The 17,714-nt window shown below is 52.1% G+C and overlaps 1 protein-coding gene across 2 annotated transcripts in view; it reads left to right on the top strand.

The window, feature by feature from the left end:
- Positions 1 to 17,714, top strand: part of LOC135238318 (plexin-A1-like) — a 231,062-nt gene that overhangs the window by 138,989 nt on the left and 74,359 nt on the right. For both annotated transcript variants that reach the window (XM_064306102.1, XM_064306101.1), the window contains exon 9: positions 3,845 to 3,959. In XM_064306102.1, coding sequence (XP_064162172.1) covers positions 3,845 to 3,959 — 115 coding nt within the window. The remainder of the gene's footprint in view (positions 1 to 3,844; positions 3,960 to 17,714) is intronic.

Below are 17,714 nucleotides of genomic sequence, written 5' to 3'. Positions count from 1 at the left end.
GCGGAGAGAGAGAGCCAGCGGAACGGAAGCGGCGGCGCATTGTGGCGCGGTGATGCCGCTGGCGTGCGGAGGTCACAGCCTCGCCCGCCGCACAATCACAATTTTAATATGAAAGGATTCAATTAAAGCCGTCCTCAGGAGGAGTGAAAGGGCCCATTATGGGGGGGGGGGGGTGGGGGGGGGGGAGGGGGGTGGGTTTCTGGGCGCTGGCACGGCCGTACGCCCACGGAAGCCGGGGGGGTGGGGGGTCCCCCGGTTTTGATTTTCGACAGGCCGCTTGGCGCTCCGATGCTCACACAGATCGCTCCAGGGGGTTTCTCTTTGTCCGTCGCCACGGAGATCGCCGGTGTGCACGCAGCCTGTTAGGGTGCGGTGTTTGCAGCTAGCCGGCAGGGTAAGGGTGCGGTGTTTGCAGCTAGCCGGCAGGGTAAGGGTGCGGTGTTTGCAGCTAGCCGGCAGGGTAAGGGTGCGGTGTTTGCAGCTAGCCGGCAGGGTAAGGGTGCGGTGTTTGCAGCTAGCCGGCAGGGTAAGGTGCGTGTTGCAGCTAGCCGTCAGATTAGGGTGCGGTGTTTGCAGCTAGCGCAGGTAGGTGCGTGTTTGCAGTTAGCAGCGGTAAGGTCGGTGTTTGCAGCTAGCGGCAGGTAGGGTGCGGTGTTTGCAGCTAGCGCAGGGTAAGGTGCGTGTTTGCAGCTAGCCGCAGTAAGGGTGCGTGTTTGCCTAGCGGCAGGTAAGGTGCGGTGTTGCAGCTAGCCGCAGGTAGGGTGCGTGTTTGCAGTAGCGCAGTGTAAGGCGGTGTTGCGCTGCCGCAGGTAAGGTGCGTGTTGCCTACCGCAGGTAAGGGTGCGGGTTTGCAGCTAGCCGGCAGGTAGGGTGCGTGTTGCAGCTAGCCGCAGGGTAGGTCGGTGTTGCAGCTGGGGCAGGTAAGGCCGGCTAGCTCGCGCTGTTACCGATCGCGCCGTCGCCCCCCGCGCCGTGTTCGTCAGCCGTACTCGTCCTGCAGGAACCTCCTTCCATGGGCGGCTAAGCACAGGCAGCTGCGATTGCTGACAATCAGACACGGCCGCTGAGTACGAGAGTCGGCTAAAAATTCGAGGTAGTGAGCTCTACTCGGCGTGCGCACTTGCCAAGTCCCGCAGGGAACCCAAAATTGTAAAAAAAAAAAAAATGAAATGTTTAAATAAAAACTAGAAAGCTAGAAATACGGAGAGTATTATGGGATGTGTGCTTTATGGGCCAGAGCATGCTCAGTGTGCGGTACTTGGGGCTTGTATTGACAAAGAAGGGGAGATCTCCCTTTTTGATCATTGCAGGGATCAATGAGCAGACGACCGGAGGCTATTCATTTACAGGAACACAATATCTCGCCCAATTTCAGCGCATATACAGCAGGGAGGCGTCTCGTGAAGTAGGATTTTCATTTCACTGCGGTCGTAACGGACCCGTCGTAACTGCGTTATTTTACGGGAGTGATGTGTCGGCCGATGTTGTTTTCAGAATAAAATGGCCACCTTGTTTTTGATGTGTTGTGTGTTGGGTCTGCTTGGACCTGGGTGAGGAGGAAGGCTGGAGCGAGGCCTTCTGTGGCGTTCGCACGTTCTCTCTGCGCCGCCCTCTCTGCGCCGCCCTCTCTCACGCTTCTCGTGCGTCCCTGTGCCCTCTTGCCCTTGGATGATTGCGGTGTCATTTCCACCGAAGAGGAAGAGGGGTGGAGCCGCGACCCCGCGACCCCTGCCGATATTCCCATTGACCCCGCGCGCGGAGACGGGGCGCGGACAATAGGCCAGATTTATTTATCCTCTCCCGCCCTGTGTCTAACGCGGGATTGAGTGCTTCACTGTGCCCCCCCCCCCTTACCGCGCTGAATGAGGTCACAGGCTGAGGTCAGTTTGAGATTACCCCCCCCCCCCCACACTTGTGATTTGTACAGAATTGCCACAGGTTTTCTGTCGTCCTTGTGCATATCGTTTTTTTGTTGTTGTTTTTTTTTTGCCGACCCACCAGTCCTGCCATTGCAATGCGTGCTCCAGTGTTCAGTCCTCACACCGCCGTGCTGCTGAGATGCAGCGTTCAGTTCCCCACACCGCCGCGCTGCTGAGATGCTGTATTCAGTTCCCCACACCGCCGCGCTGCTGAGATGCTGTATTCAGTTCCCCACACCGCCGCGCTGCTGAGATGCTGTATTCAGTCCCCCACACACCGCGCTGCTGATATGCTGTATTCAGTCCCCACACCACCGCGCTGCTGATGCTGTATCGTCCCCACACCTCGCGCTGCTGAGATGCTGTATTCAGTCCCCCACCGCCACGCTGCTGAGATGCTGTATTCAGTTCCCCACACCGCCGCGCTGCTGAGATGCTGTATTCAGTCCCCACACCGCCGCGCTGCTGAGATGCTGATTCAGTTCCCACACCGCCGCTGCTGCTGATGTCCGTATTCAGTCCCACACCGCCGCGCTGCTGAGATGCTGTATTCAGTCCCCACACCCCGCGCTGCTGAGATGCTGTATTCAGTCCCCACACCTCCGCGCTGCTGAGATGCTGTATTCAGTCCCCCACACCGCCACGCTGCTGAGATGCTGTATTCAGTCCCCACACCGCCGCGCTGCTGAGATGCTGTATTCAGTCCCCACACCTCCGCGCTGCTGAGATGCTGTATTCAGTCCCCACACCTCCGCGCTGCTGAGATGCTGTATTCAGTCCCCCACACCGCCGCGCTGCTGAGATGCTTTATTCAGTCCCCCACACCGCCGCGTTAAAAGCCTATGGCTGCCTGGAGGGCACTGACGCTCCATCTGAGTTCCACATCTGGAGCTGAATGGACTGCTTCTCTCCGCACGGCGGGCGGGTGAACGGATTGAGCGGGGCGAGCGTTTGATGAGGGGCGGGGCCTGGCCCTGGAGGGCCGAGCGCTATTCTGCGTCGGTTCCGAATGGCTGCTTAAATGGCTTAATTGAACAAATCACCTGCCTAATTCAACCGAACGGGCTTAGTCTGCGGTCTTCAGGGCCCCGATTGTTTAATTTAGGAAAATGAAGAGGGAGCCTCGCGTCTGGAAATGAACGGCCTTGTTTTCGCAGACGAATGTTTTGCTCGCTTTGTTCGTCTAGCTTTGCAGCGTTTCTGGCCGTTGCTTCACTGTTTATTTCACACGCTTGTGTGTGTTTGTGTGTGTGCGTGTGCATGCCCGTGCTCATGCGTGTGTGTTTGTGCGTTTGTATGTGTGCAGGAGTGTGTGTGTATTGTCTCAGGTTTTGGAATGCATCTGGTGCTGGGCCAGTCTTTAGATATGCATTCTCTCACCCCCCAGCAGGGAAACCATATACCAGCAGCCGGGGGCCTTCCCCTGTTGCTTTGGGGGACGCACTGGAGTGTATGTCACGTCAGCTGGGTTAATTTGGGCTTGAGGACCCATGAGCTGCCTTCTCTCCTCCTCTCTGGGCCCCTGAAAGACCGCCGCTCTATAGATCCCCTCCCCCTCTCCCTCTCTCCCTCTCTCCCTCTCTCCCTCTCTCCCCCTCTCCCTCTCCTGAGACAGCCCACCTGCGTTTGATCCGTTGATTCATCTGTCATCTCTGCCCGGCCCTGTCTGTCTGCACCGGCCCCTCTGAATTCTAATGGAGAGCGATCCTTTTCAGAAACGATGAAAGATTTCTGAGACAAAGAGCAGAGGTCACAAAGAGACGGAGGGAAAAAGAGAGAGACTGATGGGGGAAAGAGGAGAGATGGAAGGAGCATGCTGAGCCGGGCCCAAATTGTTTGTTGTGTGCTGCGTGTCGCTTGGCTCTCTGTCTCTCTCACTCTCTCTCACGCTCACTCTCTCTCACGCTCGCTCTCTCTTCCCCCAGCTGCCTGTCGTGTGTGAACGGGTCCTTCCCCTGCCATTGGTGCAAATACCGTCACATGTGCACGCAGAACGCCAATGACTGCTCCTTCCAGGAGGGCCGTGTCAACGTGTCCGAGGTCAGTGCCCAACTTCCTGCTCAGCTTCCTGTCTGTTTCTGAACTTCAACTTCAGTTGTTTCTGTGAATAAACATATTTCTGTCGCACACGTGCACGTACATTTACACGTGCACACACGCATAGACAAACCCACACACAAGCTTGCTTTCACAAAAATACGCATGCATGAATATGTACACACACATGCACACATACACGCACATAGATACACACATGCATATGCTTTCCTTCACAAAAACAGACTCGCATGTGCGCACACATGTAAAAAAACCCTTGCTCACAGCGAACCCGCAAACCCTCTCTCCCTAACACGCAAAAAACCCTCTCTCACTTACGCACAATCGCACACGCACACGCACACACACAAACACACACACACGCACGTGCACCCATACGCACACACACAAATACAAACACGCACATACTTGCATTCACAAAAACAAACACTCATGAAACTTACAAACACACTCTGTTATGCGCGCACACACACACACACACACGCACACGCGCGCACACCAGTTGATTCCAGCCCCAGTTGGGTCTTTTGTGCTGCCTGTGGTGCATTGTGTCTCAGAGAGGAGTTCTGGGAGAGCCACCGGCGGCAGCTGTTTAAAAAAGCCTGGGATTTATGCATTTATAAACGGGGAAGGGTGAATGACTATGCAAATTGTATCTTGTTCTACATATCCAAATGCTACATTAGCATAAAAACTAATATCAATCACATCTCCCACTCTCTCCGGGCCCTGCAGCGGAATACCAAGTGGGAAACGGTTACTGGGGGAGACTGTTTATCAGCCGGCGCCCCCCCCACACACTCCCCACCGCTCCTACCCACAGCCCCCTGCCCCAAACCGGTCCTTACTCTACCCTGCACTAAACAAATTTGCAACAATCATTTTTTTAAATTTTGCATGCAAATCCACAGACCTGCTGAGGGACGTAGGGCCCCGTGGTGCTCGGTTATCTGGGTAATGCAGTCTTTAAAATCGAGCTCATTCGCCCGTGCTTATTGGGCTTTCAGCGCGGGCTGACTCCTCATCTTTAAGGCCCGGATGTGCCTCTGAGAGAAGCCTGCTCTCGTCTCTTTATTCACACTGGTCGCTAATCGGACGCTAGCTGATCTCAGTCCGGCTGTGCGTGTCTGCGTTAGGCCGGGCACTGGTTACACTGCACCTTCTTACTTCCCCTCAAAGCATAAGTCACACTTTCATCTACCTAACTGAGCTCCTTCAGGCGGTAATATTGGGAGCATCCATATGTTTGGCATCTCCTGTGCTAACGCTAGAAATGCCTGAACATTTGAAATGGTCCAGTGGAAATGCAGTCAGTGCCTAACATTTGGACATTTGGAATCTCTGGTGGAAATGCAGTCAGTGCCAATTTGGAATCTCCTGTAGACATCCTGGAACTGTGTAAACGTAAAACCTCCTGTATGATTGTGGGAGGTGTCCAAGCATTCGTGATCTGCGGTGAACATTCTGGAAGAGCCTAAATGTTTGGAGTCTTCAGTGGAAATGATGCGTCTTCGCCAAGAATCAAATTACTTATGCCTAATGAAGGCCGTGCTGTGTCTGCTTTGCTGAATCGTTCGGGTACGCGCAGGTCTCTGGCAGTAATCGAATTGTAAAATGTTAACAAGGAAGCGTGGTGTTTGTTCCTCCCAGGGGAGGGGGGCGGGGTGAGAGACTAGGGGGTTTGGGGGCGTGGTCCCCCGTGAGAGACCTTGCCGAAAAATCACTGGTTCATTCTGATGACCTCTGAGAGTAGAAAATTACTTTATTCAACGATTACAAATCCAAAGATGGATGCATTTTGCCAGCCTTGTGTAAGCGATTGTAGACCTGTACACTAATAACATAAAATGACCAAAGACAGTCCTGGAATTATAGAACTTTTTAAAATTCGAACTGCACAAAAGTGTACATTTTTTGCCATCCATTGAGCTTGATATAGCTAGCTAGATAATGTTAGCCAACTCATTTCAGCATACTATAAACATTTAGTAATAAACAAATAACTGCTGCTCTCTCCATAAAGCTGTTTGCGGTCATTCTTAATCATGTCATGCGTTTGTACTGATGAAATAATCTGGCCTAGATCTACAGTAGCATAGCTATGTGACAAATGTGAAGACAGAACCCAGCGTTTCCCACAGAATTTTGTGAAACTTGTGGGGGGTCCCTGAGCCCTCTGAGGGGGTCCTGGGGCGTGCGCTCTCCCACCTCCCCACCCTCCGGGAGAAAGCTTTGTTCATTTTAACAGTTAAATGCCTCAATCTGGTGCACTTTGAGAGGAAAATGAAGAGGCTAGATCTGTGAAGTAGCGTGTGCTCCTGTAAACAAACCAGTCATAAACCCCTGCAGTTGTATTGCCTTTTAGGACACTTGAGCCATCAAAGAATTGAAGCAAAAGCTGTCACATACTGATTTATTTGAAGTGCTTGGAATTACACTCTAATGTTGCAGTAAACATATGGCACAGTATGCTATGTCAGATTTATAGATCATATTCAACTAAAATCCCGATGGTGACTGAAAGTTAACCTATCATGGAAAACAGTTCTTCACCAAAAATACCTCTGTTTCAAATTCTAATAGCTAGAACATTTAATATACAGGTTTCAAGTAGAGATTCTCTTGATTGGAGATATTCTAACTACGTGGACCTCTGGTGTCAGCATTCAGCTTAAAGCAGTACTTGAACTTCACTTCACAGTAACATTCAACGGCTTTTAATACGTTTTGTAAATCAATAATGTTACCTAACACAGTCAGGATATGCAGTAGCTTTGCCAATTTGATGCTGGAAACGTATCCTACTAGTGCAGTGTAAGTGTGTTGCTAACAGTCGTTGTTTTAACTTTACGGACCATTGTAGCTACTTTGTTCCTATTGATGTAAGTGTACCTCAGAGTTACCTGCGAGTTGCGTACCTCAGAGAACAGACCACTGTATCGACTAATTCATATCGCAGTGCAAATATCCACGATATCACTCCCTTGCGTGATCGACTCGACATAACGTTACACTTCACAGTCGGATGGCTTATTTGCTATCTTTATGCTGGTAATAACGTTTTAAACCATCGTAACCACGGTCACATCGATGTAGCTAGCAAATAGATCATTAACTCAAACAATGTTTTCTCCTCATAATGTGTTCTGGACCGATGGTTTACGGAAGTTGAGAGAATATTTTGTCTTCATTCTTAAACTGCATTTCTAGAACAATGCCCTTCGTTATACAGAACTGCCTTAGCTAGGGGGACAGCTTTTCCTATTTCGGTTAACAAGGGAGACGACACTCCCCCACGTTCAACGACGATTTGAACCCTGGTCGCCGAAACCCGGAGTGGCGGCTGTAGCAGCGCCGTGTGTAAGGGGTACGGAACTTGTCTTGTAAAGGTCACAGGTTCGATTCCTGGGTTCGGACACTGCCGTGTACCCTTGAGCAAGGTACTTAACCTGCATTTCTGCCTGTATAAACGGATGCTAAGTAAAGACTTTGTAGAACGTTGTGTAAGTCGCTCCAGACAAGGACGTCTGCTGAACGCCTGCAGTGTAATGTAATGTAATGAAGCCCCAGCATCCAGACTTCGCTCTGCAGCGGACAGCCCTGTTCTGGAGGAGCGCTGGCGCTGGTCCCGCCCTTCGGCTCCTTCGCCGCGGCGCGCTTTGCCGCGCGTCCCGTTTGTTCCGGGTCCCTCTGCCGGCTAAGCCACGGGGATCCCCCCCGGCGGCCGCGCTCGCCCCAGCCCCCTTCCGCCGGCCTCATCGGGCTCGCCATCGCATCTACACGTTATTTTTTATTTTTTATTTTTTTACCCCGTCCCTTTTCACCCCAGCAGCGGGGTTAGTCATCCCGTCTGTCATCCGGCCAGTCTTCCGGAACAGTCGTCCGTTAATCAGTCATCAGGCTTTCCTCGCGCCGGCCCGAGGCCTCGGGCTTGGCCTGTCGACAGCAGCGCTCCACTCCGGGCCCCAGAGGCAGGCCTGAGCTCCATCGCCCGCTTCCCTGCCTGTCATCTGCGGTCAGCATGCAAGCTGAGACAGTGCGTGCACTGTGTGGGAGTCCAAGGTACTCCCATTCTCTCTCCGACTCTCTCCCCCTCTCCCTCCCTCTCTCTCTCCCCCTCTCCCTCCCTCTCTCTCTCCCCCCTCTCCCTGTCCCTCTCCCTCTCCCTCCCTCACTGTCACTCTCACTCTCTCTGTCCTTAATTCATCTAACACCCGCTACGCTGAATTTAAACAAGGTGAAACACGCACAAAATAAAGAATGAGATGGTGGTTAATCTCTAATACTTTTTTTGGGTAACCATGACAACCACATGTCCAGTATAAACACTGATTCTTCTTTCAGTATCTCTCCAAATGCAGTCAATTCATAATTACGACTATCCAGAAGACTGCAGATTTTTTTTTTCTTCAAAAGGAAAGCTAGCAATTACTAATTAAAGAAAAACAAATAAAAAATTCTATTCGGAGAAAAACAAAAAAATTAAGCCGCTGAATGTAACGGGTAACATTTACAAATCAAATATGTATAAATCAACATCCTTCTGACAGACAATAAACAAAGAAGCACATTAAATCCGACCAGGCAGAAAATTGCCTGAGTAAGCCACACTTCAGAAAGCCATCAAGAGAAATAAATAAATACATAAATACATTTTTCTCTCGCTGTGTGAACGGCTGCTGTACTGTCTCTGTAGTTATCCGCATACTCTGTTGCGAGGACCAGTACCCCAGGTCTGAGAGTGGTCCAGTCACAGTCCAGTCACAGTCCAGTCACACCTCGCTGTGTCCATCGGACAGTTGGGGCTCCTAAGGCCCGAGTCTGCAGGAAGACTTTTTGGCTCGGAATTCCTCTCGGCTGTACGTTCAGAAGAGGGGGCGGAGCTGGAAAAGGCAGGGTTCTTAAACTGGGGGGTCGCCATACCAGCGGTGCAGTGCCGCGACGGGGACCTGATCCCGTAATCGGGGAGGTTGCAGGCTCAAATCCGTCGGCGAGGGCACTGCCACCGCACCCCTGAGCGAGGGGACTTAACCTGCGGGGCCTCAGCGGATGTCCAGCCGTATGAATGGACGTCGCGTTAGCGGAAGCGCCGTGCCTGTTCGCTCGGGCCGAGGTTGAGCCGCACCGTGCTCCTCTGCCCCGTCCTGCCCTGAGTGAGGAGAGAGTGGGAAGGAAGGCCTGCTTTATCTGGGCAGAATGTTGGCCGTGTTTGCGGTGGCGGTGCGAACGCTTTCCAGTGGGACACGGTACACACGGTTTCACCACTGGCATCACCTAGCGCCTCTCCCCCCACGCACTGCCTGGGATCCAGCCTGCTCTCAGCCTTATCTGTGTGGAGCAGGATCCTTACCAGTAAAAAGAGTGGGTGGGGGTGGGGAGAGGGGGGCAACACAGCCCCCTTCTGCATGTGTGCAAATCTCCCATGAATCTGTCTCCACCTCCTCTGCTGGCTGTTCCAGCCTTACCGTCTGACCGCTCTCTCTCTCAGCGAATCCCGAGCGGAGAGGAGGAGAGCGAGCCACTCCGGCTCGGCTCAATTCATAACCATTACGGGCGCTTTTGTTTTAAAAGATAATAAAACAGCGGTTTCCGGATAGAATTGATCTTATTGACGCTAATTAGACGATGGATCAAAAAAGGACAAAGAGCGCCAGCACCTTCCCTCCCTCTCCGGCTCTGTCTTTCATTAGAGGAGGGAGAGAGAGAGAGAGATGGCTGGGGAGAAAAGGGAGGGAAAAAAATGCGGGCACTTTTAAATAAAATATGAGCGCTGTCGAGCAGTGAGCGGGAGAGCGAGGGAGAGGAGCCCCGTCTGCCCGTCATCCCCTTCATCCCTCCATCGCTCCATCGCTCCTCTGGGGGGACCCTCATAATTCTGTTTTTTTAAGCCTCTATTAGGGGAGAAACTGGAATCTGTCACTGTTGCCTTAATTGATTCCAGATGTGGGCGGAACGAGAGAGGAGAGCGCTCTGGCGAGAGGGGGTGTGCTCTGGCGAGAGAGGAGAGTGCTCTGGCGATAGGGGGTGTGCTCTGGCGAGAGGGGGTGCTCTGGGAGGGCTGTCGGCGGTGACGCAACTTTATTTTCCGAACCGCCCTCGTGAGTTTCGGCCGGACGAGGAGGGTCGGGGGACGGAGGATGGGTTGGGGGAGACAGGAGGCACCAGATTTGTGCTCTCGCACGCCGCATGTCCACAGCGCTCCTGCCGCGACCATCGCGTCCTCGAAGCAAACGTTGATTCTCTGGGTTTCTGCTGACGCATTCATTTTTCATTCTCTTTTAGTCTTTTAGCGATATAGGCTTCCGCTCCACTCTTCCCTGGTCTCAATCCCTTTTTATTCCTTCGTTTTCCTTCCTCCCATTTCAGTCGCCTCTCTGTACAGGCCGCAACACAAGCCCACGCGGCCAAGACCGGGGCTTCATTTCTGAAGCTCACTTCCTGGTCTTGTTGTTAGCTGTTGCTCTCTTGCTCCAGTGTGGTTGGCTCCAGTTATAGGTCTTTCAGCCACTCATTTAAATGTAAGTCAACGGTGACAATACAGTGGAGGAGCGCGGGCTCGGGGCTCTCTGTGGCCTCTGGACGAGCGCGGGCTCGGTGCTCTCTGTGGCCTCTGGACGAGCGCGGGCTCGGTGCTCTCTGTGGCCTCTGGACGAGCGCAGGCTCGGTGCTCTCTGTGGCCTCTGGACGAGCGCGGGCTCGGTGCTCTCTGTGGCCTCTGGACGAGCGCGGGCTCGGTGCTCTCTGTGGCCTCTGGACGAGCGCGGGCTCGGTGCTCTCTGGGCCTGTGGACGAGCGCGGGCTCGGTGCTCTCTGTGGCCTCTGTCACGGGGAAGCGCAACCTTAGCCACTCCGTCCCCAAAATGACTCCTCACCGACAGCCTACCGGCACGCCCCCCCCCCCTCCAGCTGTCTCCACTGCCCACCCTTCGGGGGGTGGGAGGGAATGCAGAAAATGACAACGTGAGCCGTGACTTTTGATGAATTAATCAGCAAATGAAGGGATTTGGGACAAACGGGACCTTGTTGAAGCCTCTCTCTCCGTCCGCTCTGGACGCGCGTGGTGTAGCTGGCAGCTCCTCTCTTCTCCTCACGCCGGGGTCTCTGCTCCGGGATCACAGCCTGTCACTGATCTCTGCCGTTAATTATTCAAAGTGTATTAAATCTTCATTTTCACATGCTTTCATGTCTGGTGCTGAAGCTGAATTTTCTGCCCTGGTTTTTTTTTTTTTTTTAGGGGGGGGTGTGAATGGAGGATGGGGGTCGGGATAGATGGGATTGAGGCTTCCCCATAAGGGGCCTTTTTGGAAAAACACACACCAGTTTTGATGTGTCCTCACCTGAAACTGACAGTGTTTCTGAGTTTCAGATTCTTTTTGAAACGGAAAGTCTAAATTACTTTTTGCTCGTAAAAGTTTGCGCCACTGAATCCTGCTGTCTGTTAGCACACTGTTAAAAATGTTCAGTCCGTCAACATAAGCGTCTGAATATAATTTAGCATGTTTGTACATCGGTGATGTATTAATTCATGTTTAAGATAGAAAAAATGAACTTTTTCAGCAGTTACCATGGCAACCTAGCAAAGAAACTGGCACGTGTTGTGAATGGTACTCTGACTTCCAGTTGGACACTTATGCTGTCTTAAGGACATAAAGAGCAGATTTTCTTATTTTTAAACCAAAATAAACTGCCGGCTTCTACATTAATGAGCACATGTGATGATGCAACTCATTATTTAGCCTCTACCCTCTCTTAAAATATGGCAGGGATCTGTTGGGCTGCCAACTCTAATTGGGATTTGCCAGCTCTCTCTCTTTCTCTGTATCCCTTTCTCACTCTCTCTCTATCCCCCTCTCCCTCGCTCTCTTTCTCTTTCTTTCTCTCTCTCTCTCTCCCCCCCCCCCCCTGCTATTTTGGGCGCGGGGGTGGGCGGACACTCAGGAATCCCTTTCAACGTTCAAAGTCCCTTTTATTTATGGCCGGGGCTCCTCTGGGTGCCGCTTGCTTATTAAGCTGCTTCTCCTCGCTGCTCGGCGTTCGGCTCCTGCCAGTCGACGAGGCCGCTGGCTGCCTAACGAGACGCTTCAGCTGCTCCGCCAAACGCCTTCGCCAAAAATAACATCAAAAGGGAGGGGGGAGAGAACGGGAGATCGGGAGGGCTTTTAATTTGTTTCTCTGAATCCACTCCCGCGCCATTATCGTCGGCGGGGCAGGCAGGTGCCTCTGAAGACCCCTCCCTGGCTCGCGCGAGGCTTTTGAGGAACGCTGTTGGATTCGCGGCAGGAGTAGCTGGCGAGGCCGGGCGCTCTTCTCCCGCTGAACGCGCGTTCCCTCTCATTTTAGCTGCGGGCTTGATTGTGTCGCTCTGTTTACCTAAAGTTTGGAGGAGGCAGCTGGCTCCGGGAAAAAAGATTTCATTCTGATCAGACGCACCACCTGTCTATCATTGTTTAACACAGCGGTTGGAATGTGATTTGTATGTAAACAAGCATAAGAAATGTGTGTGTGTGTATATATGCACACACACACACACATATATATATGTATATATATATATATATATATATATATATATATATGTATATCATGGCACATGAACTATAGAAAAAATTGTTAAAAATGACAGTTTTTGGGATGTTGTTTGACCTCACATTATCTCACGAGCTGATTGGCTGAGTGCCTTCCCTGGGTTGATGTGCGTTTGCTGGTGAACCCTCACCGGTGCCCTTTAAAGCTCAGAGCAGCAGCTGTGGAGAGGGGAGAGGGCGGGACCGGGCCTGGGCAGGATCGGCCGTTACCCCGGGCATGTCTACCCGGCCTCGGAGGCAGAGGGGGCGGGCGTCAGGGCTGCGAAATGTCAGGAGCGCTATCGGAGTGGAACGCGGAGCGGTCCGGGAGGAGGGCGTGCAGCGGACCGTGTTCACTGTGCGTTCGGCCGTCTGCGCCTCCTGGGTGTTCCCGGGGCTGGGGGGTGACGCGGGGGGGTGACGCGGGGGGGTATGTAGAGGGGTGACGCTGGGGGTGAGGCTGGGGGTGATGTTGAGGGGTGACGCTGGGGGTGACGCGTGCGGGCGCTGTGCGGAGTCTGCACGTATTCGTGCGCTGCCATGGAAGATTGAAGGACCCGCCTGAACTGTTGATCAGCGTGTAACTTCCTGTTTGTCTGCGCTTTTAAACATTTATATGGCAATCCGACTTCCTTCCTCTAATACTGTAAATCTTCTCTTCTGATTGATTAAAGGGAGCCTCCACTGGGGGGAAAAAACATGAGCTCAAAACATAGAGAACGGTGAACGAAGAACACCTCTCATGCTTCCTGTTTTTTGTTTTGCGGATTTGTAAAATGGATGCCAGCTGTCTGAGTGGATCGTACGTGAAGTACGTGAGCTGTGCGATTCGCTCAGTGGCTCTCTGCGACGTGAGAGAAGCATCCTTTCTCCTCCTCTGTTTAGCGTGGCCATTTTGTTTTCACCGGCCTGTGCTTGGCCCTCGTTAGAGAGATCTGCCGCTTGGAACCCGCGGCCGCCCCCCCGCCCCCTGTCCCTTCAGCGGCTGCGCGTGCGCTCCTGAACGCTCGAGCGTTCCGCTCGCAGAGAGGAGGTCCAGATTGGCGAGATTTAAAATCTGTGTTTTATTTTTACTGTGAACCAAACAATGTAAGCTAATTGTCAGCATTCACAGTTATCCGTATGCGCACAGATTTCAAATTAAGTGCAGTCGTGTTTGTTCATTAGCCTGTGTGGTGCAGTGAGATTGATCATAATTAAAACCAGTTTAAATCAATGCGTGTAATCTGATCACAGAAGTGGAAGTGAAGACTATTCAGGGGAAAAATGTTGTCAAGCTCAACTAAAAAAAAAAAAAAATGAAAACTTGATGCATGCCCTGAATCCAAGTCAGCGTATTGTCGATTTACTGTTCTCTATAATTGCAGCTCCATTTTTACATTGCCAGTTCCCTTACAGTCAGTCAGTCCATCCACAAATCAATCGGTCAGTCAGTTACACAATCAGTCTGTGAGCCAGTCAAGCGAGCCGGGCGGCTACTGAGCCAGCCAGGCAGCTCGCTAGTTAGTCAGTGAATGCAAAACAAAGCAAAGGCGTTCAAAGCAATTGCCTGAAGGTTACTGATATGTGTTAAACAGTGCAGCGGCTACTCTCCATTCAGGGTCTTAAAGGAAACTTCTCCTGAGTTCAGCAGTGTTCCTTACAGCTCACTTCAAACCAAAAAGTGGTTTCTGCTTTGTTTTCCTGGAATTTCCTGTTCGCCCTCGATGTCCACAGGCCTAGAGAAATGAAAGTGGATGGGAGCTTGAGCCCGAATGGCCGCAGGCTGGAGGACTGCATTTAGCAAGGATGTTATTTTGAAACCTCTCACACCATTTAATGCAAATTAATGTTCCCAATTGTTCTCCTTCCTCGCCAGAGGAGAGGAAGCTGGTAAATGATTCTCTTTGCTGTGTGGAGAGGCTGAAAAGGCCCTGGCATTTAATGCCTCTGCTTTCCTCTGAGAGAGAGAGAGAGAGGGAGAGAGGGAGAATTGAATTGAAATTTTAATTAAAATTGTCTTCCTTAGGTACAATTCAACTCGCATACATACATAAAATACATTCAGAAATGAAATTACATCAACAAACTCTCCCAAACAAAAAAAAGGGAAAGTCAAAAAGAAAGACACAGCAAATCATCTTGAACTGTACATAGCACATTACCTATGCCCCAAATAAACGAGAGAGAGAGAGAGAGAGAGAGAGAGAGGCCTTACCTGCTTATGCAGTGCCAATCCCATCAAGATGCTGTATTTTGTTTCTTTTCTGTTGATTTCACTGTTTGTGCTGGAATGGGAGATTAACCGCTCCCTCACTCTTTATTGCGTGCGTGTTTTCCCCCGTTTGAATTCAGCCTATCAGGTGCTACATGAATTAGGGATGGATAGCTCTGGAGACCCGGGGTGCTCCAGACAGCCCATGCATTATGCATCCTTAATGCGCCGCGCGCGTTCTCTCCCGACAGCTCTCCCCGCCGCCCGGCTTACGCCCGCCAGTCCCGGCCTGTTATTTAAATAGCTCCCTGATTCTTATCGGGCACAATCTCGCTCTCTCTGGTAAATGGGGCTCGAGTCGTGTTGCTGGGCGTCCTGCACACCTCCGCGTTGGGCTTATCGGATCCCACCATAGACACTTGATTGCTCGGTCGAGATAGGAGCTAAGACGTATAGAGAGAGCGGGTGCGGAGGAAAAGGCAAAAGGGACGTCTATGGTAATGGAACACCAGCCCCTTAGTTTTTTTGGCACATGCTTCTCAATGTAAATTAAAGACTTTTTTAAAAAATGAAATATAACTGGCATCTAATTTTGTTGTAAATTAAGGGAAATGGACCTGGCTCTGTCCCCCTGCCATCTCATTGATGAAAGTGCTCTCAGGTCCCTCTGAGCTGGCTAAAAAGTACCCCTGTCCCTGTCGAGTGGAAATGGGGACGGGAAAGTCACCCCTCACGGGGGTGTGTCCTAAAGCGGACCCTGCAGCCAAACGAGCGGTCGCGTTTGTGCCCTCCCTGGCCTCTGCGCAAATTAGCCGTCCTTCTTCGTCCCGGAGTCTCATCGCTTGATAGCCGCCCCCCCCCTTCCCCCCCACCATCAGCGCGGACGAGACCACCTGCGCCAGCTGTCGCTCAGCGTGAGCGCGTCCGCGGCCTTGTCCTCCGCCGCCCCGCGGTCGCGTTTCGCCGGCCAGCCTCTCGCCGCGCCGCGGATGATTTGTCCGCAGCGTGTCGCCGTGTCGCTCCTCGTCCGGGCCGGGCTAGCGGCGGCACCGCGGGCTCCCCCGCAGCGGGGCGAGAGCCGGCGCGAGGGCCTTATTAGCATGCTAAGGGCCAGCTGTTCCTCACGACGCAGTCAGGAAGCGGCTACACGCTCTCAAAAAATGGCTGGGCCGCATTGTTCACGATGAATCATTTTTTGATGTAGAAGGACTCCAAATCCCATGATGCTCCTCTGCTTGTTCAGGGACAATAGCGGCTGCGATTTGCTGCCAGAGGGCGTGTAGCTGAAGGCAGCGTTTGAATAAAACAAACATGGTGAAATGGAGCTGAGGCAGCAGGGAGCTGAGAGGAGGGATGTTGGACCCGTTCCACTAGCTGTAGTGGAGCATGTTCGTCTCTTTTTAGTCTGTCTCTCTTCCAGCTTGTTTGTGACTAGACGAGAGGTGTGAATTTTCTTGTTGTTTTGACTGCAGCTGTTGGGGGGGATGTATGACTGCAAAATAATGACTTTTTGGGCAGATAGAAAATTATAAAGTATTTTTGGAGTAATTAGTGTGTGAACTCCCTCTCCCTGAGGTGCAGTCGCTCAAGTGGTCTACCTCCTGCCATAGTGGCTCTGCTTATTTCCTGTTATAAACACACCCCTTTAAAAGTGTGTCATTCCAAAGACTCCCCCAGAGGATTGTGGGCAGAAAAACACGTTGACCTTTCTGCGGATGATCAGAAAGACCAGTGAGGAACTTGCCCTCGCCCCTGCCGTCCCTCAGCAGCTAGGCTAACTGCACCTGGAGAATTCTGGAAGCAATAACACGAGTTTCCAATCCTCCAATGGACTTTCCCTCCCTTTTTTTTCAAAAGAAACAAAAGCAGAGCTGGAAACTTCAAAAGAATGAAATACTGTTTCATGGTTCTCTGCAGTTTTTAAACACAAGCCCTGGACTGTTTTGACACCTGTCGGAACCCGTTGGTCCTGCCCCTGCCATGGTGCCTTCGGAGCTGACGAGAGATGAGATCACAGGCCTTCACAGAGTCCCAGTTCCTTTTGTTCCCTTTGTTTCCAGTGGCCACGTGGTTCCGGCAGGTGGTGCGGTACGGGGTTCGCATAGATGGTATTGGCCCCGCGGAGAATTTGCCCCGACTATGCTTAAAAACAAGGAAGTCCTTCTTTGGAATTTGACCTCGAGAGAACGGAGCCCCCGCACCCCGCATTCCCCAGATGGGTTTTCACTTCCTGTTTCCAGAGGCATCTCCACAGGTGTGACCTCCCTTCTTATGCAGGGTTGGAAAGGGGAGTACGTCTGGCAGAGTCCCCCGCATTCCTGGCTGGAGTAGAAGTCTTGTGTCTGGCGGAGCCTGGTGTGGTGCTGGGCGGTCAGTCCCAGGAGCAGGAAGAGAGAGAGCCGTGTTCCTTCCCACCTTACAGATAAAACAGCACATGGTATCAAGATGAGGGCCTGAAGAGTGTGCAGCGTCCAGACAGGCAGACAAACGCTTCCCGGGCTGGACATGGAGAGCATTACATTACACAGATTCTCTATTGCACCCAGATTGTCAGCTCACGGCGTTCCTCCTGTCCTCGGTTTTCTTACCATAATAGGATCCAGTTGGTATCATTGCCAGATTTTCTGGTGCTGCATTACAGGCCATGAATATTAATGAATAGCTGTGCCCAAGGAGAGAACATGCGTTGGCACCGCTATTGTCCTTGCCCGGCCCCCACCCCCCCTTCATTAATATTCATGAGCACTACACACACAGCTTCAGTCATGGAGAGACCGAGTTGACCACCTGGTGAGTCTAGAGAACATCTGTGGTGCAGAGCCCACCCTGAAGGCAGGGTATGGTTGCTGTGCAGCCGTCCCACCCACGACTGAGACAGACAGATGGGGGGGGGGGGGCACCAGTGGGAATTTTGAGCGGTACAGGTGTCTGTTATTGATACAAGTACATTACATCATCGCGCTCGCTTGCCTCACGACC

Source organism: Anguilla rostrata, chromosome 13, assembly GCF_018555375.3.
Source record: "Anguilla rostrata isolate EN2019 chromosome 13, ASM1855537v3, whole genome shotgun sequence".
Classification (NCBI taxonomy): Eukaryota; Metazoa; Chordata; class Actinopteri; order Anguilliformes; family Anguillidae; genus Anguilla; species Anguilla rostrata.
This window is presented reverse-complemented; position numbering and strand designations above follow the sequence as displayed.